Source organism: Dendropsophus ebraccatus, chromosome 15 (genome assembly GCF_027789765.1).
Source record: "Dendropsophus ebraccatus isolate aDenEbr1 chromosome 15, aDenEbr1.pat, whole genome shotgun sequence".
Classification (NCBI taxonomy): Eukaryota; Metazoa; Chordata; class Amphibia; order Anura; family Hylidae; genus Dendropsophus; species Dendropsophus ebraccatus.
The window spans coordinates 64,962,095-64,976,678 of NC_091468.1; the positions used below are offsets into that span (position 1 = coordinate 64,962,095).

At 41.8% G+C, this 14,584-nt stretch overlaps 1 protein-coding gene across 4 annotated transcripts in view; it reads left to right on the forward strand.

Annotated features, from left to right (window-relative positions):
- The window catches only part of WDR27 (WD repeat domain 27), a 162,912-nt gene that overhangs the window by 60,869 nt on the left and 87,459 nt on the right, over window positions 1-14,584 (forward strand). For 2 of the 4 annotated variants that reach the window (XM_069954502.1, XM_069954501.1), the window contains exons 20-22: window positions 2,458-2,555; window positions 6,735-6,856; window positions 13,615-13,712. In XM_069954502.1, coding sequence (XP_069810603.1) covers window positions 2,458-2,555; window positions 6,735-6,856; window positions 13,615-13,712 — 318 coding nt within the window. Of the gene's footprint in view, window positions 1-2,457; window positions 2,556-6,734; window positions 6,857-12,977; window positions 13,032-13,614; window positions 13,713-14,584 lie in introns of those variants that run through there. The other 2 variants (XM_069954504.1, XM_069954503.1) reach the window with 2 other exon arrangements.

Sequence of the window (14,584 nt, forward strand, 5' to 3'; positions counted from 1 at the left end):
AGAGAGCACTGTGTCAGACTGGGAAAGAATAAATATATTTATTGTGAATAAAATGTTAATTTGTAACACTGGAAACTAGAGACAAGCGAATTTACAGTAATAATGAAGTGAAACGCTTCGTTATCTCTGCAATCCGCAAATCAGCCGGCTGCCTTATAACCCACTGCCGCTCTCTGACGCTCTTCCCCGGGTGCTGGTAAAAGTTAAATCCAGTCCTGGGAAACTTATATAACATTTATTTTATTTGATGGCTTTTGAAAAACTAAAAGTAAAAAAAATAAATAAATAAGTGTATTTAAAAAAAGCTCTATTCTGCTCCTTATAACGCTTTTAATTATTAGTCTATGGGGCTGTTTGAGGTGTAATTTTTTGCGCCATGATCAATATTTATACTCGTACTTTATTGGTATCTTGCTTGTGTATATGCGACTTTTTGATAACTTTTTATTAAAATTTTTCTGGATGTGATGTGGCCAAAAATTAGCTATTTTGCGCTTTGGTGGGTTTTTGTGCTAATGCCATTTACTGTGCAGGGTAATTTAATATCACGCAGCGTTAACAAATGTGTTTTTTTATTTCTTTATTTTTATTTATTGAATGGGAAAAGGGAAGAGTGATTTAAACTTTTAATATGTGAATGTTTTTTTTATTTTTATTTTTTTTACAGTAACTTTTAGTCCTCCACTGATTGCTCCTAGGCACATATGTATTGCAAAAGTCCATGTGTCTGGTGCTCGATTAGTAAGGGCTGCTGAAGCCCCTATTAATCAAGCACCAAGCCGGCATAGGGGACTAGGATAAGATCTTAGAGCATCCGATCTCTGTACCCCCCACTGATCTCCATATTGGCTCCCGGCTTCTTTGTTATGAATACAGCCGCAGGTACAGCACATGACCCGCCGCTTTATTCATTCCCTAGGATTCATTCCCACAAAGAGCCGAGCTCTGTACTCTGCTCTCTCCATCAGCTCCATTCATTCTCTATGATAATTCCAAACGTTACTTGATATATTCTAAATGACTACAGTTGATTCCCTGAAATTCAAGTAACCTTGCAAACATGTAATGTTATTTTCTGGGTGTTGCGATTAGATGTGTTGTGTCTCACCAAGAGCAGTAGGCGTCTTATATAAACATTCTGATAATTAAGGACAATTTCCAAGCAAGTAAAGGAAAATTAAAAAGCCCTTGAGGTTATTTATATTGTCAATCTCATATGTTATTTTGTTTTTTTTTCTCTGTTTTTGTACTGTCTGTTCCATATAATAAGAACAAATCTTGAACTTAAGAATAAAGCATCCTTTTCTCCATACATATATTATTTGCATCCTTTGTTATGAATCATCAAGTGTAAATGTCTTACAAGTATGTGACATGGAGAGAAGGGAGCTGCTGCACATCACACCTATGGCTGATACTGATGCCGCTCGGCTAATTTTAAAAACCAACACCAGGATGTTGGTATATAATTTGATCAAACCATATTGCCCCATGTACCATGTGCAGGCCTCCTGGTTCACATGGGTCCCTACGCTAACTCCACACCGTGTCGGTCAGTGACCGCCAACCCTGCAAAGCGTGCACATGCAGGGAAGAGGGGCCATGGAATGGCCCTGCAATTATGTAGATAAGATTGTGTGATAATTCCGTAACTAAATTCACCTTTAAAAGGAAACATAAAAAAATTTACATTTGTAAATTGGTTTTAGCGTCAATATGATTGGACACTGAAGGGCCTTTTACACGGGCCGATTATCAGCCAGGAGAGTTGCAAGAAACAACTGATCAGTGCTCTATAGCCACCGGCCACGGCCAACAAATCTGTCTATTATATATATATAGTACAGTAATACCTCCATTTACACAATCCAGTGTGAGGCTATGTGCAGACTACGTATTGGACCGGCTGTTCTGTGACCCGGCCTTTACTGCAGTACCGGCCAGATAATCTTTTCGGCCGCAGAGTTCTGATGCGGGCCCATCCGTGCTCGCCTGCATCAGAACTCTCCTCTGCGCACTATGGAGCAAGCAGCCGGAGCCCCTCGCTTCATTGTGTGAACTGACAGGGTTTTCTGCGGCTGCTATTCAATGAATAGTGGCCGCAGAAAACTGACATGTCAGTTGTTTGCGCCGCTGCTAGGGATCCTGGCCGGAGCGTATACCATGTGTATACGCTCTGACTGGGATCCTATAGACAGCAAGGTAACTTATCTTTTCGTAATAATCACAGCCGTGGTTTTACGAAAATATATGTTTTGTGAACATAGCCTAACACTGACAGGCATAATACACTGCAGTGAAGATCGACACATTTTCACTGTATTCTGAGATTTGTCTTGCTGCTTTTGTAAAAACTTTGATCTAACTCAAAAGAATATGTTCCATTTCCTTTTTACCACAACAAACAAATCATCTAGTCTTAATTTTTCCACCTAAATGTTTTTCTTTCTTCCGTAGATACAAGCAAAATAGTGTATGCAAACCAGTTCAAACTCTTCGCATGGACTCAGCAATGGAAATCACTGGACTGTCAGCTGTGAATGACTTTTATTCCTGTATCCAGTTTTTAAAGAATCAATATCAGTGTTGGTAGAATCAAACATGAGTCATTCAAGTGACACAAATATTTACATATAAGGACAATCTTAAGACCCTATTACAGAGAATGATTATCAGCCATTATGGCCGATAATCGTCCTGTGTAATAGACGGCAACGATCAGCCGACATGAACAATGTCGGCTGATCGTTGCTGTCATTTGTCTTTCAACATGTTGAAATACAAACGACTGTGATAGCAGTGATCTGCTGCTGTTGCTCTGTGGAACAGGAGTGGCGGCAGCAGACCGCTGCTATCCTCTATGGGCTGCTCGAATGATCTAGTGATCCTGGGCAGGTCCAGTCTCCTGAAGGCTGCTATATAACAGCTATACTTACTGTATCTAGGTCCGGTCTCCTGAAGGCAGCTATATACTACCTATACTTACTGTATGCAGGTCCATTCTCCTGAAGGCAGCTATATAACCGCTATACTTACTGTATCCATATCCAGTCTACCGAAGGCAGCTATATAACAGCTATACTTACTGTATCCAGGTCCAGTCTCCTGAAGGCAGCTATATAACAGCTATACTTACTGTATCCAGGTCCAGTCTTCTGAAGGCAGCTATATAACAGCTATACTTACTGTATCCAGGTCCAGTCTTCTGAAGGCAGCTATATAACAGCTATACTTACTGTATCCAGGTCCAGTCTCCTGAAGGCTGCTATATAACAGCTATACTTACTGTATCCAGGTCCAGTCTCCTGAAGGCAGCTATATACCAGCTATACTTACTGTATCCAGGTCCATTCTCCTGAAGGCGGCTATTTAACAGCTATACTTACTGTATCCAGGTCCAGTCTCCTGAAGGCAGCTATATAACAGCTATACTTACTGTATCCAGGTCCATTCTCCTGAAGGCGGCTATATAACAGCTATACTTACTGTATCCAGGCCCATTCTCCTGAAGGCAGCTATATAACAGCTATACTTACTGTATCCAGGCCCAGTCTCCTGAAGGCAGCTATATAACAGCTATACTTACTGTATCCAGGCCCATTCTCCTGAAGGCAGCTATATAACAGCTATACTTACTGTATCCAGGCCCAGTCTCCTGAAGGCAGCTATATAACAGCTATACTTACTGTACAGAGAGTCACTGCTCAATGTGTCCATCAATCACATGACTGCCTTCTCTCTGTGAGCGCTTAGATGGCTTGGGATACACAGGACTTCCTGTTTTCTGACTGTTTTTTCAGAAAAACAAGTCAGAAAACAGGAAGTGTCGTGTTTTCCATGATAAAAAAAGAGAGATTTGGCATTTGAAGTGGGGTTGAAGAGGAAAAAAAAAGTAATGGTTAACATTTTTGCAGATTTTGAGTAACATATGGATTATATAAGAGTTCGTCAGAAGTATGGGTGTGGATCCCGGAACTCCAGATGTGGTAGATAAAACATAACTTTTAATAAATATTGATTAAAACATGGTATTTACATGCTAACCAACACATTTCACGCATGATTAAGCACAGTTGCGCAAAACACGTTGGTTAGCTTGTACATACTATGTTTTAATCAATATTCATTAAAAGTTATGTTTTCACTACCACATCTGGAGTTCCGGGATCCGCACCCATACTTCTGTTGAACTCTCATGTTACCAGTGCCTGGCCAGCACCAGATGTCTGTGCACTCTCCGTCAGTTGCTGAAAACAGAAAGCGCCAAGGTGAGCTGAATCACTATTTCTATATCTTTGTGTTTTGCATTAGTCATATTATTATGTGGATGCGTGATATCATCATATAATTTCAACCATCTATCTGAGCTCCAAGCAGGAAAGGACTGGTTCCCATTGCAGTTTGCAGACCTTCTCCCGTGTTTCCTCAGGATCATCCAGTTGGTCATTGACAAACTTTAGGCTATGTTCACACTACGTATGTTTCCAGGCGTAGTGCGAACCGCGAATATACGCACGTAGTTTTGAGGTTGATGCGTTCGCTTGAAAGTATACGATATACGGCCGCACAGTGCACACTACGTATGAACATACGGCCGGATCGTATACGGCGCCGTGAAAAATGAACAAGACCATTGTTTGAGGACAGAAATGTTCCAACTCATGGACGTGGATTTCCATGCGGTCCCGTACGGAGTACTTATTTCAGCCAAATTGAACGTGATTTTTAGATTCAAAAGGTTCTGTGTGTTTTATTGGGCTGGGCGCAGATTTCCAAATAAATGACCTGTTTCAGATCGCTTCGAATCAAGCTAGAAAAGCATAACTGTACTACGGGCGTATGTTCGCGGTTCGCCCGCATGTTCACAATCTGGCCGCATGTCTATTTTTCCCACGGCCGTACTTTCAGCCGCACATGTACAGCTGCGTACGAACTACGGCCGGACAAATACGTAGTGTGAACATAGCCTTAAACTGCACATGTGCTGGTGTGAGCAGGGGATCCTTGCTCACACCCCTTAATCCATGGTGGTGTAGTCTATTACTGATGGTAAGACTGTGGTCCCAATTCTCTTGAGGGTGACCAGGTCCTGCCATGTAGCTCTGGACTGATTCCTGACCTTTTTCAGAATCATCCTTACCCTACCAGACAAGATCATGCATGGAGACCCAGACCTAGGAAAATTGACAGTCACCTTGCATTTCTTCCATTTTCTAAAAATGTTGGCAACAGTTGTTGCCCTATCACCAAGCTGCTTGCCTATCGTCCTGCAGCCCATCCGAGCCTTGTACAAGTCTACAGTTTTGTCCCTGGTGTCCTTAGACAGCTCTTTAGGGTAGCTTCACACTTACCGGATCCACATTTTCAGCGAAATCCGCTGTGGATCCTGGTATAGTGAAGGCCTATGGGGCCACTATTCCGCAATGGAATTTTTATTCCACTGCAGATATGTAACCCGGCCCCTTTAACCCCCTGCCGCCCGCAGCATACATTACCTGCTCAGCTCCGCGGCTGGGTGAAGCTCCCGGCTCCCCTCGCTCCTCATCAGCCAATCAGTGCTGCCGTACACCGATTGGCTCATGAGGATTAACGGGAGCCTCACACACAGCTGCGGTGCCGACCAGGTAATGTTTGCTTCGGGCCAGGGGCAGCCCTGGAGCATACATCAACTGCTCCAGGATCCTGCCTGCTTCAGAGCCTCCTGGCATCTCCTGGAGTTCAGCCAGTCAGTCAGCCAATCAGTGGCTGACCGCTGGGAGATGCTGGGAGGCCCCGAAGCAAGCAGGAGCTTGGAGCAGGTGATGTATGCTCCGGGACGGGGCTTCGAGGGTTAAAGGGGCCGGGTTACATACCTGCAATGGAATGAAAATTCTGCAGCGGATATGTAACCCATAGACCTTCACATTACATGGATCTGCAGAGGATTTCGCTGCAAACACGCAGCGTGAAATCCGCTGCGGATCCGGTATGCGTGAAGGCACCCTTAATCTTGGCCATGGTGGAGAGGTTGGAGTGTTATTGAGTGCGTGGACAGGTGTTTTTTTATACAGGTAACAAAATTAAACAGGTGCAATTAATACAAACATGACACACCTCTTTCTTTAGTGCAAATTCGGCAGTGTATCAAACACCTATCTTCCCCACTGTATTAGAACTCCTTGGTATGTTGTTGTTGTTTTTTTTGTCCTTGACAGTGGGCAATACCTAAATATTACTTTTTTCACACAGCACAGATGAATAAACAAAGATCCTGAATCTTCTTACTATAAAATAAGACAAAACTTTTTATAGTTCTATTTGGTTTTATTTATTGGTTGTAAAAGGGATTCCGTATTATACAACTTTTTATTGGTCGTTCAATCCACCTTGATCAGGTGAACAGTGAAAAAGTAAACCTAGCCATATTCCTTCATTGGTCAGAGAAAGGGAATTTACCCATTTTTCACCAAACTGCTGCAGATGTCTAGCTTGGAAATAAAAGAAGCTGGAAAAGAAATCACCCCCAATTACCTGTCATTCCTTCCCTGGCTTGTGCCATCTGGGATAGTAATTATCATACATAAAAACTTACATTGGGGCTGTAATTTAAATAGATTTATGACTTCTCTTGATCAGTTTATTCTTCATATGTGAAGCCTAATGTTGCCCAAGATGTTTCATCACAGATTGTTAAGATAAAATATGTTTTACCCAATGTTTTCTCGATTATTTAACCCTTGACTTGACTCCTTTAGATATTGTGCTTGCTGCAGGAAGTAACCGGGATGTCGAGATTTTTGATCTGAATATAGGCGCCAGAATAGCAACCATTCTAGATGTCCATCCGAGAGCAGCTCACCAAATCTGTCAAAACAAGGTAACAAAAAGGACTGATTGGCTGACATTGATTGGTAGTAGAGATGAGCGAACCTGGAGCATGCTCGAGTCCATCCGAACCCGATCGTTCGGCATTTGATTAGCGGGGGCTGCTGAAGTTGGATAAAGCTCTAAGGTTGTCTGGAAAACATGGATGCAGCCAATGACTATATCCATGTTTTCCACATAGCCTTAGGGCTTTATTCAAGTTCAGCAGCCACCGCTAATCAAATGCCAAACGTTCAGGTTCGGATGGACTCGAGCATGCTCCAGGGTCACTCATCTCTAATTGGTAAATATTATTGGTATTTTATGATATTCTTGTTAAAATTCTATTGTGTCTATTCTTCTGTTTTATTGCGTATTAGTTATTCTGTACCTTGTTTGTTGCATGTGATCATATCCTTAAAAAGAGTTGGTCAAATTATTTACCGTTTAAAGGAGTTGTTCACAAAATATACAGTCTTCCAGTACTTATCAGCTGCTGTATGTCCTACAGGAAGGGGAGTATTCTTTCCAGTCTGCACAGTGCTCTCTGCTGCCACTTCTGTCCATGTCAGGAACTGTCCAGAGCAGCAGCAAATCCCAATATCTCCGTCTGTCCACACTGGAATACACTACTTCTTGTAGAACAAAAAGCAGCTGATGAGTACTGGAAGACAAGATTTTTTAAATAGAAGTAAATTACAAATATTTGGCACTTTCTGGCACCAGTTGATTTGAAAGAATTTTTTTTGTGAACTACCCCTTTAAGAACAGCAGGTTTATGTCACATAACTTTTATATGTTCTTGCTTTGCCTCATACTGAAATTAAATTGCTCCATTCCCAGGCTTATAATGCTTTTATCCTTTGGTCTGTGGGGCTGTGTAAGGAGTAATTTTTTGTGCCATGATCGGTTCTTTCTATCGGTACCTTGATTGCGCATATGCGACTTTTTGATCACTTTTTATTACAATTTTTCTGGATTTGATGTGACAAAAAATGCACAATTTTGCACTTTGGCAAGTTTTTGCGCTTATGCCGTTTACCGTGCGAGATCAGGAATGTGATAACTTAATAGTTTGTGCGATTACGCATGCAGCGATACCAAATATGTTTGTGTATTTATTTTTGTTTATAAAATGGGAAAAGGAGGGTGATTCAAACTTTTATTAGGGGAGGAGATTTTTTAATAATAAAAACTTTATTTTTTTTACTGTATATTGTAACTTTTAGTCCCCCTGGGGGACTTTCAGTATTACTGCAGTGATCTCTCATGGAGATCACTGCAGTATACTTAATACAGCAATGATCGATCAGATCATTGCTGTATTACTCTGGTCTGCTGCAGACCAGATTTATCGATTGCCGAGTCGATATCAGCGTCAGTGCGACGCTGAGCCCTGGCCGGCTCAGTAGAAGGGATCTCCCCTCCACAATTCCCTCACTAGACACCAGTGAATGGGGCACAGCATACATTTAAATGTAACTGTCAGCTTTGAGAGCTGCATTTAAATGTTTAATTAGTGGGTGCGGCGATCGGACTGCATCTGCTGATAGCCGTTGTCCCAGGCTAGACATAGCAGTCGGTATCACGGCGGCTCAGAGCAAGGTCGCCACGCGGCCCCCCTCTAAACTGCCCCTCCCACATAAGGACGTAAAAGTACTGACTGATGCGGGAAGGGGTTAAATATTTATATTGTTTTCTATTTTTCCATCGCTATAGCCACATGAGGGATTATTTTTTGCAGGACAAGTTGTATGCAGCGGATTGAAAAATTTCAGCAATCCAGTCTCTCTTTTTTCACCTCGTTCAACTTGTGGGATAAAAAAAGGAAATAATGTTAATGTTCAGGTCATTTTTTTAGGTTTTATTTAGAAAAAGAGAAAGGGAAAAAACCCTTTTACTTTATACACATTTCTTTTTTTTTTTCTTTTTTTTCACTTTTTTTATGTCCCACAAGAGGAATTTTACAGTGATCATTTGATCACTACTGTAATACACTTTGCTAGTCATCTAGTGCAGTGTATTACAGACTGCATTGAACCTATCAGTGATCCATAGCAGCCCTGGGGGCCTTTACAAGGCTGCCATGAAGGAGCGTCGGACCATAGATCCTCGCATCCAGAAGCCGACTGGTAAGTATGGAGCACTTAACTCTTTATATGTTGCGGTCATGATCTGGCTGTGGTATTTAATGGGTTAATTGACCAGGAATGGAGGATTCTCCATTGCTTGTAGATACATCAGAGGTGCAGCTGTCATACTGACTGCCGAGCTCCCACAATCCCTGCATGGTGGGGCCCAAAATTGCTTATTTTAGGACTGCCATGAAAAGGCGGTGACCAAGAATAAGGACCTTTAATGATAACTGTAAAAAGGCGTATCGGCGGTCATTGAGAGGTTAAAGGGACTGGCCACCAGTAGTTTCTGTAAATTAATATTAATTATGCAGCCCTGCTTTTTATGAATATGCAGCTCTGCCCCTCTGTACGGATGGATAGCTATTAATATGCAAAAAAAAAAACTAATCTGTTTCTCTTATGGCTTTACTAGGCATTGCTCCCACCTAGCCAGAATCCTGCTCCACACTGATGAGGGGCAACACCCCGAAACAGCTGTATGTGGATTTGTTTTTCTCTTGTCATTACATTGACTTATAGGGCCACTGGTGGTTTTGGTGGTTTCCTTACAGGAGCCACCCCATGGCTGGGTCCTTCCCGGAGGGATATCTGACAAGTCATGTGTTTAGAGACTCTTAAATGATGCATATTCATGTTTCCCAGGGAGCAATGCACCTAGGATTTCACTGCATTGAGCGCTTTAACTGCAGCCGGCAGTGTTATCTTTGGCTGGTCTCCCTGAGATCAGTGATCTGTTTCACTTATGGCTCTATCCATTAATGGCAGATTATGGAGGGGCATGTGACGATACACTATTCCTCCTTAGTATATACTACTCTCAAGCAAGGAGCTGAGGGCATTACAGTTAAAAGTAGCTTCACAAGCTCCTCTATAGTCAGTTATCCCATGATTGGAGGAGCTGCCCAGGGGGCATAGGTTCTGCAGTTACTGCCTCTTGTTGGTTAGTATAAATTTACAGAAACATATCTAATAGTGGCCAACACCTTTAAGCTATATTCACACACTGTACTATTTTTGAAAAGAACGGCCATTGGTTTCCATTAAAACGGTCATTCTTTTCATAATGCAATGAAATGCATTGAAGTCAAACCAACAACAGCCATTGTTTTCACACATTGCATTGAACAAAGGCCATTGTTCCACTGACTTGAATGCATTTCATTGCTGTATGAAAAGAACGGCCGCTGTTTTAATGGGAAACAGCAGCCGTTTTTTTTTAAATAGTGCAGTGTGTGAACATAGCTTTAATATTTCTATGTTAACTTTTTTTTAACAGCATTTTTTGTATATTCAACTTCTTAATTGATATGACTTTTTATGCCAAAATTCATCATCATTTGAGGTCATTTAATGAAGTATTGTATATAGAAAGAACATTATTCTTATGTCTGGTTAACACTCAGAATTTTACTAAATTGGTATCTTTTCAACAGTTCTAAGAATATGTAAGTAAATCCTTAAGTACAGCACGATCTGGTAAAACACTTAGCCATGTTAAGATGCTTGCGTATCACTTACAGCACGTGTGCAGCCATCCTGCAGCTACTGGTGTTCCGTTCTTTTGCTCAGTCAGCTGAGAGATTTTGGCCGGGGGTGGGGGGGGAAGATGCTGTCAAAGCTGCGGACACCAAATCTCCTGAGGCTGAAATGGAGGAGCAGAACTGACTGTGGTTTAGAAAGAAAAGCCTAACTTGTTTTCTTAAGTCAAAGAACTATTAATGGAAGTTATAAATCATTCACTTTAAGTAGACGGCATTAGAGTTAAATAGAAGAACATTCCAGCCTGATCGCTCCTCTATTTCTGCATGAAAATGTACTTCAGGATAAAGTGAAGGAAAGTTTCCAATGGATTCTTGTTGACTACTTCTTATACGTCTGATAGTCGCTAACATTTTCCTTTAAAGGGGTTTTCCAATCAAAACTAACTTGTCCCCTATCCGCAGAGATTGTGGGGGGTCCGACCTCCGTGCCCCCCGGCAATGTCCAGCTAGGCCCTTGACTCCTTTGTTTTGAATACACCTGTGGGTCGACACGTGACCCGTGGCTTTATTTATTCTTTATGGAGCCAGAGAGAGATGAGTACAGCACTTGGCTCTTTCCAGCGGCCCCAGAGAGAATGAATAGAGCTGACCTGTAGCTGTATCCAGAACAAAGGGGACGGGGCCAATCTGCAAATCGCTGGGCAGGGCATCTGCGATATCTTATTTGTCCAATATCCTGTGGATAGGGGGCATATAAGTTTTAATTAGAGAACCCCTTTAACTATTAGTAATAGTTCTTTTACTATATATACCACACAGTTCTCCAGCCCTGATGCATTTTTGGTGACATTACTGTAGTGACTGTGTGGGTTATCTATTGGTTGAATAGGGTAGCCTCAACCCACAATATGTGCAGGGATAAGGTTTGTAGGAGATTAGCTCTGCGGAACTCGGCGAATAGCGAAGTCAGTCAAAGAGAATAACATAGAGGTACTTTTTAAAACAGGGCTTCTCCTGTATCTTCAGAGTTAATAAAACAAAATGAAGCAAGTATACTTCTCTAGGGACTTCCAGCTGCTCCTGGATTTCCCATCTCTCAACCAGTTTTACCTGGATCGGATATGGACTTTTCTGGAACCGAGTACAGGCCTGTGGACAGGGATCTTTGTGTAGCGATCCCGAGAATTCAGTGAATACACCAAAAGACAGAACTTTATAACTAAGCAGGGTCGGGTAATTTTTTTAGTATTTTGTATTATACCTGCTTATAATTATAGTGTATTTATAATTGTCTTGCAGTAATGGGGCTATATAGAACTTAAAGGGGAACTCCAGGTTGGTTTAAAAAAATAGCATTACTTACCTATCTATAACAGTTTTGAAACAACCAAAAATCCATTTGTTTGGGGGTTTTTGTTCTGTATTGTGTTTCTGTCCTTCCTGGTGGAGCAGTTCCCAGAATGCAATGCTTTCCCTCAGTTGATTATCACAGTCCCCCACCCATCACAATCAGTAAAATTAGTGCTGCACCTGCTTCTGGACGGTCAGGGATGGTGGATCACTCAGAGGATTGGGGGATCCAGCCGCGCCTCCTGTGACATCACGCCCTGCCCCCTGTCTGCATCATCAGCCTGATCTCAGCAAACACACACAATGTGAGACAGAGGCATGTAAGATTTGTCTCCTAAGGGGGGATAGCAGAGGGAGCAGGAGACAATGTGAATTGGCACAGGGGCCATTTTTTTTTTTACTTCCTGTACTTTTAGTAGAAAACAAGTTTTTCTTATCCAGAGTTCCCCTTTAAAGCTTTAATGCCATACAGAGCCCACAGGAGTAGTAGTGAAGAGCCATTGGTCAAGCCTACCTAACAGTAGCCCAGTTGTTTACTTATTCATAGACACTGAAAATACGGTGGTTGAATCAGCTCAATTCTCACCTGAGACGCTATTGAGATTCATTCGAGAAGAGGAGGGGGGTGCACGGATGCAGACGCCAGCCGGTTGGCAGATTCACAGGTGTGGATTGGAAGTGGTGAGGTGGTTCCAGCACTCCTAAACGTGCAGTGTAATACGTAACTTTTATTTAATCTGTGCATTAAAATATAATAAAACCAATGTGTTTCGCACCGTAACGCTTAACCATGGCCATGTGCAGGCCGCAATGCTGGGGGTTTGTGTCTTGGTATAGGAGGATATGATTAAATCATGGAATCAAAGTACTGTATGGATGCACACTTAACCGACCACCGCTCTGCCCTAAAAGCAGTGGTCAGACTGATACACATATAGATATAGGGGAAGATTAATCAAATATGGTGTAAAGTGAAACTGGCTCTGTTGCCCCTAGCAACCAATCAGAATCCACCTTTCATTTTCCAAAGAGTCTGTGAGGAATGAAAGGTGGAATCTGATTGGTTGCTAGGGGCAACTGAGCCAGTTTCACTTTACACCAAGCTTGATAAATCTCCCCCATAGTTTATATTTCTAGTATTTTCTTTCTTATTCTCTTTGAATAGATATGTTTATCCCAGGAAGAAGAGTAAGCGAAAAGAAAGAAAGAAAAGAGGCAGGTGAAAATAGCAGAGTATATGTTGTGTTGGTGGTGGGGGAGAGAGGGGAGGAGAGATGAGTGCAATTGTCAGAGACGCCTATTAATTATATAGTAGAGGACAATACTGCATTAGGCTGGGTTCACACTACATATATTTCAGTCAGTATTGTGGTCCTCATATTACAACCAAAACCAGGAGTGGATTAAAAGCACAGAAAGGATCTGTTCACACAATGTTGAAATTGAGTGGATGGCCGCCATTTAATGGCAAATATTTGCTGTTATCCTAAAACAACGGCTGTTCTATTGAAATAATGGCCGTTATTTACTGTTATATGGCAGCCATCCACTCAATTTCACCATTATGTGAACAGATCCTTTCTGTGTTTTTAATCCACTCCTGGTTTTGGTTGCAATATGAGGACCACAATACTGACTGAAATATACGTAGTGTGAACCCAGCCTTAAAGGGAGGAAATCCCTTTGTTAGGTGTGTGGTATTTTCCTGTTTTATTTATTTATTTCAGAATATATAAACCTCATTGAACTTCGTTGACTTACTTATTGTGTTAAGGTTATTTTATTGTATGTTTTCTACATAGGGCTCTGCATTCAGTACACAAGGAGCTGAAGCTTATAATTTATTTGTCACCGTGGCCATTGGAGATTGCCTAAAATTATGGGATGTAAGGACTTTACGGTAAGTAAAAAAAAAAATTCTTTAAAATAAAAAATATTTAGTTGTAGAGGTCCATTTTAGAAGGATAGAACCATGAATGTGATCTTTTGAATGCCCTTTTAGGTCAAATAGTAAAATCCCTATGTCTTGGGAGTGGAAGGGGAAATAGAAAAAAATAAAAACACTATTGTAGTCAGGGCTACAAACTCATAATCCAATATAAGGTTATGTTCACACACAGTAAAATAGGATCAGCCATGTTTTGAATTTAATAATGTGCTATATTAAAGAGGTACTCTGGGTAAGGGACATGGGATGGGTGTTTTAATGAGGATGGGTTGCTACTCTGTCCCGCTGTTCAGCCACTCTGGGTCCCGGGGCAGTGATGTTGCAGACAGGCCCAGCCAATCAGTGAATGAGGTGGGACAGGATATCAGCAGCAGTGCTGGAGCCAGGTAGGTAAGTGTGCTTTATTATTTTTAAAACATCCCACCTCCAGACTTATGTTAAAGATGTCCCTGTCCTGGAGTACCCCTTTAAAGTGACTCTGTACCCACAATCTGACCCCCCCAAACCACTTGTACCTTCAGATAGCTTAATCCAAGATCTGTCCTGGGGTCCGTTCGGCAGGGGATGCAGTTATTGTCTTAAAAGCAACTTTTAATCCGGCAGCGCTGTGTCTAACGTCCGGGGCTTACATTTGTATATGCATTAGGCTGGCACCACCTCTCCGTCCTTCCTCCCCATCCTCCTCATCATTAGGAATGCTCCAGGAACATTTACTGCTGTTTGAGCTTTGCACAGGTGTATTAACGATCCAGCCCATGTTCATTATACACACAGGTGGGGAATAGGTAGAAATCTGCCTGGAGTATTCCTAATGATGATGAGGA